The sequence below is a fragment of the Globicephala melas genome, chromosome 14, assembly GCF_963455315.2.
Source record: "Globicephala melas chromosome 14, mGloMel1.2, whole genome shotgun sequence".
Classification (NCBI taxonomy): Eukaryota; Metazoa; Chordata; class Mammalia; order Artiodactyla; family Delphinidae; genus Globicephala; species Globicephala melas.
In genome coordinates this window covers 39,652,673-39,666,460 of record NC_083327.1, presented here as the reverse complement: position 1 = coordinate 39,666,460, position 13,788 = coordinate 39,652,673, and the positions used below count along the sequence as shown (strand labels likewise).

The following is a 13,788-nucleotide window of genomic DNA, read 5'->3' as shown; positions in this document are numbered from 1 at the left end:
AGAATAATCTCAGATACTACTAGTTTGTCGGCCAACTGCCACAAACATAAAATAACAAAACCCTTGCTTTTCATACACTCAGAGTTTTCCTGGCCACAGAATGAGATTCTTCCATTTCACTTCATTGCAACAGAGACAGCCATGATTTGTTTTTAAAATATAGAATTCAGTATTATTTTATTATTGGTTTCTGATTTTTTTAACATCTTTGCTGGAGTATAATTGCTTTACAATGGTGTGTTAGTTTCTGCTTTATAACAAAGTGATCAGCTATATGTATACTTACATACCCGTATCTCCTCCCTCTTGCGTCGTCTCCCTCTCACCCTCCCTATCCCACCCCTCTAGGTGGACACAAAGCATGGAGCCGATCTCCCTGTGCTATGCAGCTGCTTCCCACTAGCTATCTATTTTACATTTGGTAGTGTATGTATGTCCATGCCACTCTCTCACTTCGTCCCAGCTTATCCTTCCCCCTCCCTGTGTCCTCAAGTCCATTCTCTACGTCTGTGTTTTTACTCCTGTCCTGCCCCTAGGTTTTTCAGAACCCTTTTTTTTTTTGGTTCCATGTATATGTGTTAGCATATAGTATTATGTTTTTCCTTTTCTGACTTACTTCACTCTGTATGACAGTCTCTAGGTCCATCCACCTCACTACAAATAACTCAATTTCATTTCTTTTTATGGCTGAGTAATATTCCATTGTATATATGTGCCACATCTTTTTTATCCATTCATCCGATGATGGACACTTAGGTTGCTTCCATGTCCTGGCTACTGTAAACAGAGCTGCAATGAACATTGTGGTACATGACTCTTTGTGAATTATGGTTTTCTCAGGGTATATGCCCAGTAGTGGGATTGCTGGGTCGTATGGTAGTTCTATTTTTAGTTTTTTAAGGAACCTCCATACTGTTCTCCATAGTGGCTGTATCAATTTACATTCCCACCAACAGCACAAGAGGGTTCCCTTTTCTCCACACCCTCTCCAGCATTTATTGTTTGTAGATTTTTTTGATGATGGCCATTCTGACTGGTGTGAGGTGATACTTCATTGTAGTTTTGATTTGCATTTCTCTAATGATTAGTGATGTTCAGCATTCTTCCATGTGTTTGTTGGCAATCTGTATGTCTTCTCTGGAGAAATACCTATTTAGGTCTTCTGCCCGTTTTTGGATTGGGTTGTTTGTTTTTTTGATATTGAGCTACGTGAGCTGCTTGTAAATTTTAGAGATTAATTCTTTGTCAGTTGCTTCATTTGCAAATATTTTCTCCCATTCGGAGGGTGGTCTTTTCATCTTGTTTATGGTGTCCTTTGCTGTGCAAAAGCTTTTAAGTTTCATTAGGTCCCATTTGTTTATTTTTGCTTTTATTTCCATTTCTCTAGGAGGTGGGTCAAAAAGGATCTTGCTGTGATTTATGTCATAGAGTGTACATGCCTATGTTTTCCTCTCAGAGTTTGATAGTGTCTGGCCTTACATTTAGGTCTTTAATCCATTTTGAGTTTATTTTTGTGTATGGTGTTAGGAAGTGTTCTAATTTCATTCATTTACATGTAGCTGTCCAGTTTTCCCAGCACCACTTATTGAAGAGGCTGTCTTTACTCCATTGTACACTCTTGCCTCCTTTATCAAAGATAAGGTGACCACATGTGCATGGGTTTATCTCTGGGCTTTCTATCCTGTTCCATTGATCTATATTTCTGTTTTTGTGCCAGTACCATACTGTCTTGATGACTGTAGTTTTGTAGTAAAGTCTGAACTCTGGGAGCCTGATTCCTCCAGCTCCGTTTTTCGTTCTCAAGATTGCTTTGGCTGTTTGGGTTCTTTTGTGTTTCCATACAAATTGTGAAATTTTTTGTTCTAGCTATGTGAAAAATGCCATTGGTAGTTTGATAGGGATTGCACTGAATCTGTAGATTGCTTTGGGTAGTAGAGTCATTTTCACAATGTTGATTCTTCCAATCCAAGAACATGGTATCTCTCCATCTGTTTGTATCATCTTTAATTTCTTTCATCAGTGTCTTATAGTTTTCTGCATATAGGTTTCTTGTCTCCTTAGGTAGGTTTATTCTTAGGTATTTTATTCTTTTTGTTGCAATGGTAAATGGGAGTGTTCGCTTAATTTCTCTTTCAGATTTTTCATCATTAGTGTATAAGAATGCAAGAGATTTCTGTGCATTAATTTTGTAACCTGCTACATTACCAAGTTCATTGATTAGCTCTAGTAGTTTTCTGGTGGCATCTTTAGGATTCTCTGTGTATAGTATCATGTCATCTGCAAACAGTGACAGATTTACTTCTTCTTTTCCGATTTGGATTCCTTTCATTTCTTCTTATCTAGTCGCCCTGCCCTCTACCCCGGCCTTTGACCTGACTGCCTACTCATATACACAAGATACGTTGACCAGTGTACTCTGACAAGGAAGCACAGAATTATGAAGCCAGGCCACCACTCTGTCCACCCGATCCTTGAGCTACAACCACACCCAATTTCTGAATCTAGTCTTTAGATCCCACTACCACATATTATCTTGCCCAGCAGATCTTGTGGATGGTCAACGAAGTGGTTGTATCAAGGCTAGGCTGTGGCTGTTTGACCTCCATGCTTCCTTCTCCAAGCTGTCCTAGAAGCTGAGGCAGAATTTCACCTGCACCTAGAAAATCACCCCAGAAAATCAGGAGACTGACACGCTCATTGCTCTCTTCCCTAGGGAACACACCACGGATTCTCCCACGTACCCAGGGAAGAGGCCACATGGAATCAGAGGCCAAAGGACAGAGGCTCAGACACCGTGAGCCATCATAGCATGATAAATCCACAAGTCTCTCCTCTGGGGAGAGGTAAAGCAGGCTTGTTAAACCCCTCCATGTTGTCCAGTGTAACTGAATTTCATAACCAAACAGATAGCACATCATACCTTCACTAAATTTAAGATGATGATGGGGGAGCCAAACCTCTGAAGCATCTGGTCAAAGTGAAGAGCAGCCACATGGGCAAATGGATCTGCCTGATCCACTGGGGGGGACAAAAAAAATGAGTAAGTACCAGAATGAAAACTGTAAAGAAAGAATAAAAGAAGTACAGTGTTTTGTTTTGCATTATAATGTTTAAAGAAATGCAATTCAACTAATCTTCTGGTAGTTTCATGTCTCAAATTCCTCTCGAGCTTATCAATCATTCTTCATGTATTTATTGAATTTGAATGATTCTTACATTTCTGAATATAAATAATTACATTTATATTTTATAATATAAATAATTTACTAGTGGCCAAAATTAAAAATACATATATAAAAGTTATTGCATAAAAATATTAGTAGTCCTTCTTCTAAATGATCTACTCTTCAGTACTAAAACTTCATTAAAACCCAAGCATTTATGAGATTTCTGTGATAGTAGTTCATTATCTCTATATGTGGGTAAAGAAGAGTTACTATTAAAAAAAGACTGTTCCACGCACATGTAATAGGTGGCTTAGGCATCATAGTTGAAATGTCCTGAGACCAGTATAAGGGAACTGATCCTCTAACTTGCACATAAGAAGAATAACTTCCTGCAGTAAAAGACATGACAGAAGCATCGCAGAGTATTTGTTCCGTTTCCACTTCATTTGCAACATCACCCTGGAAAGAAAGGTGCGTTTAAAAATATTTTATATCCTTAGAATTTTTTAATGGAAAAAATTTCAAGTACACAATGAAAATACAATTCCTAGTCTTAGAATGTTTTAAAAGAGGTAAACGTTGATCAACATTCAATGTGCATATTAAAAAAAGGAAAATCATTAAAATGCAATAAAGGAAGCAATTAAAAATAGCAGAGAATAGACAAGGGAAAAATCAAGTTAAGTAGCTAATAATACAAGTAATAGATAGAGAACAGCTTGAGTGATATAAATGGCAGAGAAGGAGACCAAAAAAAACCAATCACATGAAATTATACAGGAGGTTAGGAAGACCAGTGAAATATAAGAATTCAATTCTGAAGACCAAGGAGGAATAAAAGGACAAAAGAAAGAGATTCCAATAAAAGATGCCTGACGGAGAGAAAAAAAAAAATCTTGAGATAGCTTTACCTATAAAAGTATATGATGATATGACAAAGAATAATTTTAGAGGCATTAATAATATACCTGTTTAATTACCCTTGAAATATTCAAAAGTAAAAAATAGAGTTGCAAAATTCTGCTTTTTTCTTAAAGCACCAGTTATAACTATGTTCACTGCTGATATAATTTTAAGAACAAATGTTGCTATTTTAAGGCAGGATCAAAACCCAATGTCTTGCTCAATCTGTCTACTCAATCACACATCTGCCTAAGATTCAAGTTGTCTGTTGCAAAGAGAGATGGAACACTCAAAGGACATTACATGACTGAAGGCAGGACAGATAAATTTGTTGTTATTTTCTAAGGATGAGTAGAGAAGGAGTCTGTCTTGAGCCAAATGAAAGCAGAGGGAAGGGGGTAAAGGGTTTCCCATGCCTTGCTCTACTCAGTCTTCTTATCAAGGATGCATTCCCAATGAGTGCTCCCCTCCATTTATTCCTTGGGTGGAGGTGCTTTGCTATTTTAGTCTCTCCACTAAATATGTACTACATTTTTTCATATATTACAGAAATGACTCATCCTCCAAAACATTAGACATTTCATAACCCCCTAAGGTATTGCATAACTCTAAGATAGTTGATTTTTCAGAATATCTGTACATTAGTCATATTTCTCACAAGTTTCCGATACTCTAGAGAATTCATTATTCTCTTGATAATGTCCCAAACTAAGAAATTCCACTTTCTAAAATTCCACTTTGCTTCACCTGCCAGCAAAGCCGATGTAAAAAGTTAAATCGCCAGCAGTGTTGTTGTTTTCCCATCTTACCTCACAGTTTGCACCTCTCTTGAGAAAACGGGTCCCAGCGAACTTACTGGATCTTCTAGCTATTAAAGTGACATACACAGGTCGTCCATAGATCAACAGCTCTTGGAAATCAAGTTAAAGCTGTTTAGCATTCATGACTGTCACACCAAACTAAGAGAATCATTACACCCAATATACTTTGTCCAGTAGGTTAAAGAACACCAAAAAGCTCCACCCAAGAATGGAACAACATTGGGTCTAACTGTTCTTTCCAATTATGCAGGTATTAAGGCAAAAACGAATCTCACTAAGGAGTGGTTTCCATGAACTTCAGAGGAAATGGTAACCAGATGTAGGGTTATCGGCCAAGGGAAGACCTGTGGTCCCTCCTTATAGCCAAGTATGGATGTAAACAGGTACAACTAAACCTTCCTTAGTCTTCAGAGACAATATACCTGTCAAAGTGAGCAAATGTCACTTAACAGGGTGTTTGAATTATGAAGCAATAGATAACTCTGAGGGAATGGAGTTAGTATAATACAGTGAGAGTACCCAAATTTGTCACCTAACTGCAAAATTGAACACTGGGAATTGTTTAATCAAAATAACGTTTATTAATTATGGCACATTATTTAACTTTCTGAGCCTCCATTTCATCTTCTGTAAAATGGTATAAGTACTAAAAAATGTAACCAATTTTATTAGGTGGTTGGGAAGACTAGGTTAGGTAATGTGTGTAATGGTTACTACTGCCTGGCCTATAGCAAACGTTCAGTAAATAGCAATGACTTTTATCTCATGTAGACTTCCAGAATTCATTAAATGCTTGATAACTGGGAGACTGGAGTCAACATTTCAACGAACGATTGAACGTTGAAATTATATTTCAATTATTGAACGATTAAAATTATAATCTATGGTGCTATTCACTACTTTAAAAAAACCCATTTATTGTACTTATGCCAGGCCCTGAGTTAGCTCTTGAGAAATACAAAACAGTTTAGAATTACCTTTTAGAAACTGTCTTTAGCAACTGTAGCACATTCCTTTTAGTGTCCTTGGTGGTGCAAACTGTATGCTTTTACAGGTTGATTTTACTTTTGGAAGCAGAAAGAGTATTTCAGAGCCAAATCTCATTATTCAGTGAATGATCAATCATATAATACCACTCATTGGTTGAAAATGATTATAAAGTAATGAGCCATTTCAAGTGTAGCACACAAATCTCACTCATCTTCATTCCCAAAGTCCTCTGCGTCTTCACCCAGCCTCTCCTCGCCCTCATTTGCCACCAAGAAGGCAGCACAGGTCCTCTTCAAGGCTAATCTCTCCAGCTCTACCCCCTGACTCCACTCCTCCCAAAAGGTCTGATGCAAGAAAGCATAATATTGGTTCATCACATTCACCCACTTAATGGTCTCAAAACAACCACTCCTTTAAAGTTTTCACTCTAGGTTTTTAAAAAAACCTAGAACACAAAGAAGAATGTCAACTAGAAAGCAGGCTAGGCGCACAAATGCCCTACATGATCTCAAAAGGGGACAGGAAAAACCAAACCACCACTCCTAGAAAGACGACACTGCCTTCCTAAACCTCATAACGTAATAGCACACGTTGAGAGGTTTCAACATAGCGAAATTAAATAAAAGGACAAAAGGTATTTATAAAATTGAACTCATCGGCTTAATCCAAGGCTCAACCTATGTCTATTTAATCTATTATGCCCTAATCCAGACCTTCATTACATTATGCCTGAACCACTGCAATCTTTTCCTAACAAGTGTCCCTTGTTCTAGTCTCATTTTACTTAATCCACCTTGAAAATAGCTATCCACTCAAGCTTCCTAAGTACTAATTTGTATGTTACCCTCTTGAAAAAAAATTTTCAAAAGCTCTAGCGCCAAACCCAAAGTCCTTGGTCCGACCACCAAAGCAATCTGGCGACTGGCAGTCTGACTCCCCCTAAACGATCTCCTTCCCACTACACTGTACCTCCCAGGGGTTTTATCGATATATACAAGCCACAAGTACACTCCCATGAACTTTTCCATCTCTACATTCATGGTGCTTCCCCAATCCACAATCTCATTGTCAAGGCCTGCCTTTTGACTGAGGCCAGGCCAAGTTCAACTTTTCCTGTGAGCCTGCCCCATCCTCCCCACCTGTCAGGGATTCTGCTCCTTCTCTTCGGTAAGAATGATACTTACTACCTGTATCACTTCCTATGCACATAGGTTTTCTTCCTTGTTATTTGTCTGTGTACATAGTAGATCTGCATTCCTGTTTGTATTTCAACTACGTGGAATGCATAGGTAATTATAATCTATCTGTTGGATGCATAGACAATTGTAATCTTATAATTCATACATAGCTTTCTATAAATCGGTACAGCATAAGTTTAATAATATGTATCTTAATTTTTTTAAAAAAGGATACTTGACTGCCCACAGAACCCATGAATAATATACAGCAGCCAGTCACGATGGACAGTATTTTTAATTATATCCAGAAGTTCGCCGTTCCACACGTACTTCATATAAGGCTCACTACAGATCCCAAATACACCTGAAAAATAAGAGTTGGTATCAGAAAGATAAGGAAATTGGTTGACATTCGTTTTTAAGTTCTTAAACTTTTGTTTTTAATTTCAAAATGCCTGATCAATATCATTGCTGTTTTCAGTAGATATAACTCATCTCGTTGCCCAGAACACTGTGCTGATTCTGTACAAAGTTAAAGAAAACACACATTTTCTGATCTGTGAGTTTTTAACCTAAGAGAGAAGAAAACAGCTGGGAAATTAAGGAGAGGTGTACAAATACATGAATAAGGCCAAGAGACAGCAAGGACTGCAGCTGGGAGCATGGCTCTGGTGTCAGAGTGCCTGGGTCCAAATCCAAGCTCTGCCTCATCAGCAGGGTGACAGGTGTGACCAAGAGGGTTACTTACTCCCAGTGCCCCTGTTTCCTCATTTGTGCCTGTATCCTGGGATTGTTATAAAGATGAGGTAAGTTGATAATGTACATAAAGTGCTCAGAACAAGTCTGGTGTCTTACTGATACTTCCATAAGTGGTAGTTGTTATCATATCAAGCTTTTTCTATACAACAAAACTAATTTCATCAAGCATGATTTCAGGATATCCAAATAAATTTATTAAACATCAATGAGTTTTACAAAACTTATATAAAGTACAAAATAAAACAAGTATATTTAAAAGATAATGGCTTAAAAGATCGTTAACAGTTCTGGATAGAGGCAGTCAATACTCTTCTCAAAACATGTATGTTAAGAGTGTTTATATACTATGACAAACACTTTGGTTTTATTCATAAAAACTAAGCCTTCTCTACCTCTTCAATGACATTACACTGAGCATGAATAATGGATTGGAGTCCTGTCTTTGCCACTTACCAGCTCTGTGACCTTTGGCAAGTTACGTAACATCTCAGAACCTCAATTTTCTAAACTGTGAAATGATGGTAGTAGTCACCACAGAGATATTATTCAGATTAAAAAAATAATATATGCAAAGTGACTAACTTGCTGCCTGACACATTAGAGATTTTTTAAAAATGTATTATTTTCCTTTTCTACCTACCCCGATACCTATTACCCTCACCCTCTCTTTCCTATCAGTTTCCCCCTGTGTAGTAGGAGAATAATGCATCCCTCCCCTACAGAAAAGATGTCTAGGTCCTAATCACCAGAACCTGTGAATATGTTATGTTACAATGCCAAGAAGGAATTAAAATTGCAGATGGAATTAAGGTTGTTAATCAGATGACCTTAAGATGGGGAGACTATTCTGGATTGTCCAAGTGGGCCCAATGTAATCACAGGTCATTATAAGTGAAAGGGGGAAACAGGAGTGTGTCAGAGTGATGTAATGTGGGAAAACCCTCGGCTGGCCATTGCTGGCTTTGAAGATGAAAAGGGCAAGAAAATGGATTTTTCCCTAGGGTCTCAAGAAAGGAACGCAGCCTTGCTGACACTCTAACTTTAGTCCACTGAGACCTCCTTTGGACTTCTGACTCCCATAAGATAATATATTTGTATAGTTTTAAGTCACTGAGTTTGTGGTAATTTCTTATAGCAGCTATAAAAACCTAATACACAGTTATTCATATCTATCAAGTAGAACTGCTTGACAGATAGTAAAAAATTAAGTAGATTTCAGAGGCTTAATTCAGATCCCAGAACAGATATTCAAATTCAGATGTGAGATGAGACATAGTGCAAATTTGGTAATACTTTTAGCTTTTCTATTACTAAGTATGATATTTAGAAGAAATGATGTGACAAATATTCAGGCACACATTATTTTACCCTCCACCTGTCTCTAGGGGTACAGGTTACAATCCAGATGTCTGAACCATGGCAAATTTACGTGATCTAGATGTTTTGGGGTAGGGAGGGTGCACTGGGTTTGGCCTTAGCTCAAGAGATATTCAATCTAATAAACTAACAAGAGTCAAGGCAATAACAGAGACGGCATTCAGTCTAAGTAACAGTCTAAGTCTTCTTAGAGTGGACCAGAACCTTTGGCAAAATGCTAATAGAGTACAGCCTCTTTCTGTGTGTCCTGTAAGGACAAACCTTCTGGAACTTACATTCTACCTCTGCACTCACATCTCCATCACTATATAGAAGGCACACTGAGGAAGGCACCCAAAGACACTACTAACTTTTTATGTTTCCATAGTAAGCCCAATTCAGTTAAACTGTCTTAAGTTTGAAGCAATTCCTTCACAACATTAACTCTAGCAATGTCTCTGGCTTTAGATTTCTAGACCAACCCCCAAATCCAGGGATAAAGGTACCAATACTATTCTGTGACTGGTTAGTCCCAGATGTCCAGGGCCACCCTAGACTAGTCACACACACGTCCTGCAGTAATCCCACAATGGTCTTGACAGAAGCAGGGCTTGTGAGGGACCAGAGGGGCAAGTTGAGACCAATCAAAGTCAGAACAGCCTCTGACCTATTGCAATGGTTCCTCTAGACATTGGCCTTGTGATCTTAATCTCTAGGCCTCAGTTTCCTACTTAGCCTTTATTTCTTCAAAGTAGCATTATACCTACTGAGCAGAGTTTTTATGAGGATTAGAGATATGACATATAAATGTCTAGGATACAATAGGCAAGCCATGGTAACTGTTTTCTAAAACTCAACCCATACACAATTGGTCTCTATGAAGAAAAATAAGGTGGTGATGTGTATTCTCCAATATTTAAAAAGAAAATTCTCCATTCAAGGACTAAACTGAATGTATTCCATAAAAGGTGCATGAAATTTTGCTAGAAAACATCAGTATACAATTTTCTGGCTTGCCCACAAATGAAATTCATTTGGTGATGCATGATCTCTATAAAAATGAATTGGTCAAGTTCCTATACCTGAAACAACCTGATATAAGGACAAAGAGCAAAGAGGAAAGGAGAAATATGAGTGAATTTAATGAGATGCCGTTTCATAGATGCCACATTAACATATATTGGATGTGCTGAAAACCACCTACCGCTTCCACCCTGTGTAATTAATCCTTCATCTTCAAAGATGTCGAAACTCTCCTGGCGAGTCTGGGTCGTTTCTGACTTTAACATCTCCAGGGGCATACGCAAGACAGTGAGATTATATTGAAGTGAGTGGGACAAATCATAGCTGTAACTGAGAAAAGAACTGAAACTTAATAAGAATTAGAAAAGCAAAACATATTTCATAGTCTTGGCTCCCAGAAGGAATTAAAACCTATGAACTAAATTACTTAGCACCTGTTAGTCTCCTTGGAAGCAATGCTGTACAAATAAGCACATTAAAACACAGTAAACCATGAATATAATTAGAAATTTAAAAATCACTGCATGACTTAGGCATTTGCATAACTAGAAATATACAATACAATGTGAGTAACCTACATTAATTGATTTGCAGTGTGCATTTTTTGCTTCACACTGACATTAATCTAACTTCAGGGCCTTGTACAAAGGGGTCACACTCTCATATATATCTGAATGGAGTACTAAAAATGTTACAATATCCACTGCAACAGTACATGGTCTGTACTCTAGTTTACCTATGAATGAAAAGAATTCTATTAATTATTACTGGTGGTACAATAACTGACTTAGTAATAAAACAAGAATAAGCAAATAACACAAGCCATCACGGTAAAATACGTTTGAAAAGCATAATAGTCATCCAAAAAATTGTAACAGTCTGTGCAAACAAAATTTGCACAAAATTAACAATTTTTATAAGTATCTCTAGCTATATATTTTTAGCACAGAATTTCAGACAGTACCTAGAATTCTTTAGGTTTACACAAATTTGAAAGTATTTTAGTCATATTTTAAGACGGTTACAATTTTGTCTGGAGACTCACATACATATTTTAATTATTTCTTCCTCAATTTATTAATTATCAAATTATTGATTTACTATTTATTTGTTTGAAATTGATTGATTTCATCTGTGAAATTAAATTTGACCACATCTGCTTGATAGAGCCATTAGTTTTACTAGCATCTAATCTCACAGGGGTAAAATCTGTATTAAAAAGTTGGTTTTGGGGTTTCCCTGGTGGTGCAGTGGTTGAGAGTCTGCCTGCCAATGTGGGGGACGCGGGTTCGAGCCCTGGTCTGGGAGGATCCCACGTGCCGCAGAGCAACTAGGCCCGTGAGCCACAACTACTGAGCCTGCGCATCTGGAGCTTGTGCTCCACAAGAGAGGCCCGCGCACCGCGATGAAGGGTGGCCCCTGCTCGCCGCAACTAGAGAAAGCCCACGCACAGAAACGAAGACCTAACACAGCCAAAAATAAATAAATAAATTAATTAAATTTAAAAAAAGTTGGTTTTTCAATCGCATTTACAAGAGCATAAAAAATGCTTAGGAATAAATTTAACGAAGGAGGTAAGAGATCTGTACACTAAAAATTATAAGACATGGATGAAAAAAATAAGACACAAATAAATGGAAAGATATGCAGTGTTCATGGAACAGAAGAATTAATATTGTTTAAATGTCCATACTACCCAAAGGCATCTATAGATTCACTACAATCCCTATCAAAATGCCAATGACATTTTCCACAGGAATAGAAAAAAAACAATTCTAAGATTTGTATGGAATTACAAAAGACTCCTAATAGCCAAAGCAATCTTAAGAAAGAAGGACAAAGCTGGAGGCATCAAACTTCCTGATTTCAAACCTTACTGCCAAGCTATAGCATTCAAAACAGTGTGTTACTGACATAAAAAAGACACCTAGACCAATGGAATAGAGAGCCCAGAAATAAACCCACTCCTATATAGTCAACTAATATTTGACAAGGGAGCCAAAAAGACTAATGGAGAAACGATAGTCTCTTCAATAAATGGTGCTGGGAAAACTGGACAACCACCAGCAGAAGAATGAAATTGGACCCCTGTATTACACCACTCACAAAAAATTAACTCAAAATGGATTAAAGCCTTAAATGTAAGACCCAAAACTATAAAACTATTAAAAGAAAACATAGGAGAAAATTTCCTTGACACTGTTCTTGATAAAGATGTTTTTTGGATATGACACCAAAAGAGCAAGCAACAAAAGCAAAAATAAACTAAAAAGCTTCAAACTAAAAAGCTTCTGCACAGAAAAAGAGAGTCAGCAAAATAAAAAGGCAACTTATGGAAGAAAATATTTGCAAACCATCTAACTATTAAGGGGTTAATAGTCAAGATACATAAGGAACTCATACAACTCAACAGCAAACATACAAATAATCCAATTTTAAAATGGGCAAAAGACTTGAATAGACATTTTTCCAAAGAAGACATACAAATGGCCAACAAGTGCATGAAAAGTTGCTCAACATCACAGTAGAGAAATGCAAATCAAAACCACAATGAGATATTACCTCATACCTATTAGAATGGCTATTATAAAACAAACAAAGAAACAGTAAGGGTTGGCAAGGATGTAGAGAAAAGAGAACATTTTGCACTGCTGGTGGGAATGTAAATTGGTGCAGCCACTATGGAAAACAGAATGAAGCTTCCTCAAAAAATTAAAAATAGGGCTTCCCTGGTGGCTCAGTGGTTGGGAATCCGCCTGCAAATGCCGGGGACACGGGTTCAAGCCCTGGTCCAGGAAGATCCCATATGCTGCGGAGCAACTAAGCCCGTGTGCCACAACTACCGAGCCTGCGCTCTAGAGCCCGTGAGCCACAACTGCTGAGCCCCGTGCCACAACTCCTGAAGCCTGCATGCCTAGAGCCCGTGCTCTGGAACAAGAGAAGCCACTGCAATGCAAAGCCCACGCACCGCCACGAAGAGTAGCCCCCGCTCGTGGCAACCAGAGAAAAGGCCGCGCACAGCAACGAAGACCCAACGCAGCCAAAATCAATCAATAAATAAAATTAAATAAATTTTTGAAAAATTAAAAATAAACTACCATATGATCCAGCAATCCCATTTCTGGGTATATATCCAAAGGAAATGAGATCACTATCTTCAAAAGAGGTATCTGCTCCCCCACGCCCACTGCAGAATTAATGACAACCGCCAAGACATAGAACAACCTGAGTCCATTAACAGATAAATGGATAAAGAAAATGTGGCATATATAAATAATGGGGTATCATTTGGCCATAAAAAAGGAAATCTTGCCTTTTGCAACAACATGGATGGACCTGGAGGGCATTATGCTGAGTGAAATAAGTTAGACAAACAAAGACAAAGACTATGTTCTCACTTACACGTGGAATCTTAAAAAGCTGAACTTATAGAACGAGAGAGTAGAATAGTAGTTGCCAGTGGCAGGGGGAGGAATGGAGAAATGTTGGTCAAAGGGTACAAACTCTTAGCCATAAGATAAATAAGATCTGGATATCTAATGTACAGAGCATGGTAACTATAATTAACAATACTGAATTATATACTTGAAA

At 37.8% G+C, this 13,788-nt stretch overlaps 1 protein-coding gene across 1 annotated transcript in view; it reads right to left on the bottom strand.

The window, feature by feature from the left end:
* FIG4 (FIG4 phosphoinositide 5-phosphatase) overlaps nt 1–13,788 on the bottom strand; it is a 137,038-nt gene that overhangs the window by 86,114 nt on the left and 37,136 nt on the right. Inside the window, exons 6-10 of the mRNA XM_030882838.3 lie at nt 10,379–10,527; nt 7,295–7,423; nt 4,880–4,980; nt 3,464–3,626; nt 2,921–3,018 (exon numbers count right to left, since the gene is read on the bottom strand). Coding sequence (XP_030738698.1) covers nt 2,921–3,018; nt 3,464–3,626; nt 4,880–4,980; nt 7,295–7,423; nt 10,379–10,527 — 640 coding nt within the window. The remainder of the gene's footprint in view (nt 1–2,920; nt 3,019–3,463; nt 3,627–4,879; nt 4,981–7,294; nt 7,424–10,378; nt 10,528–13,788) is intronic.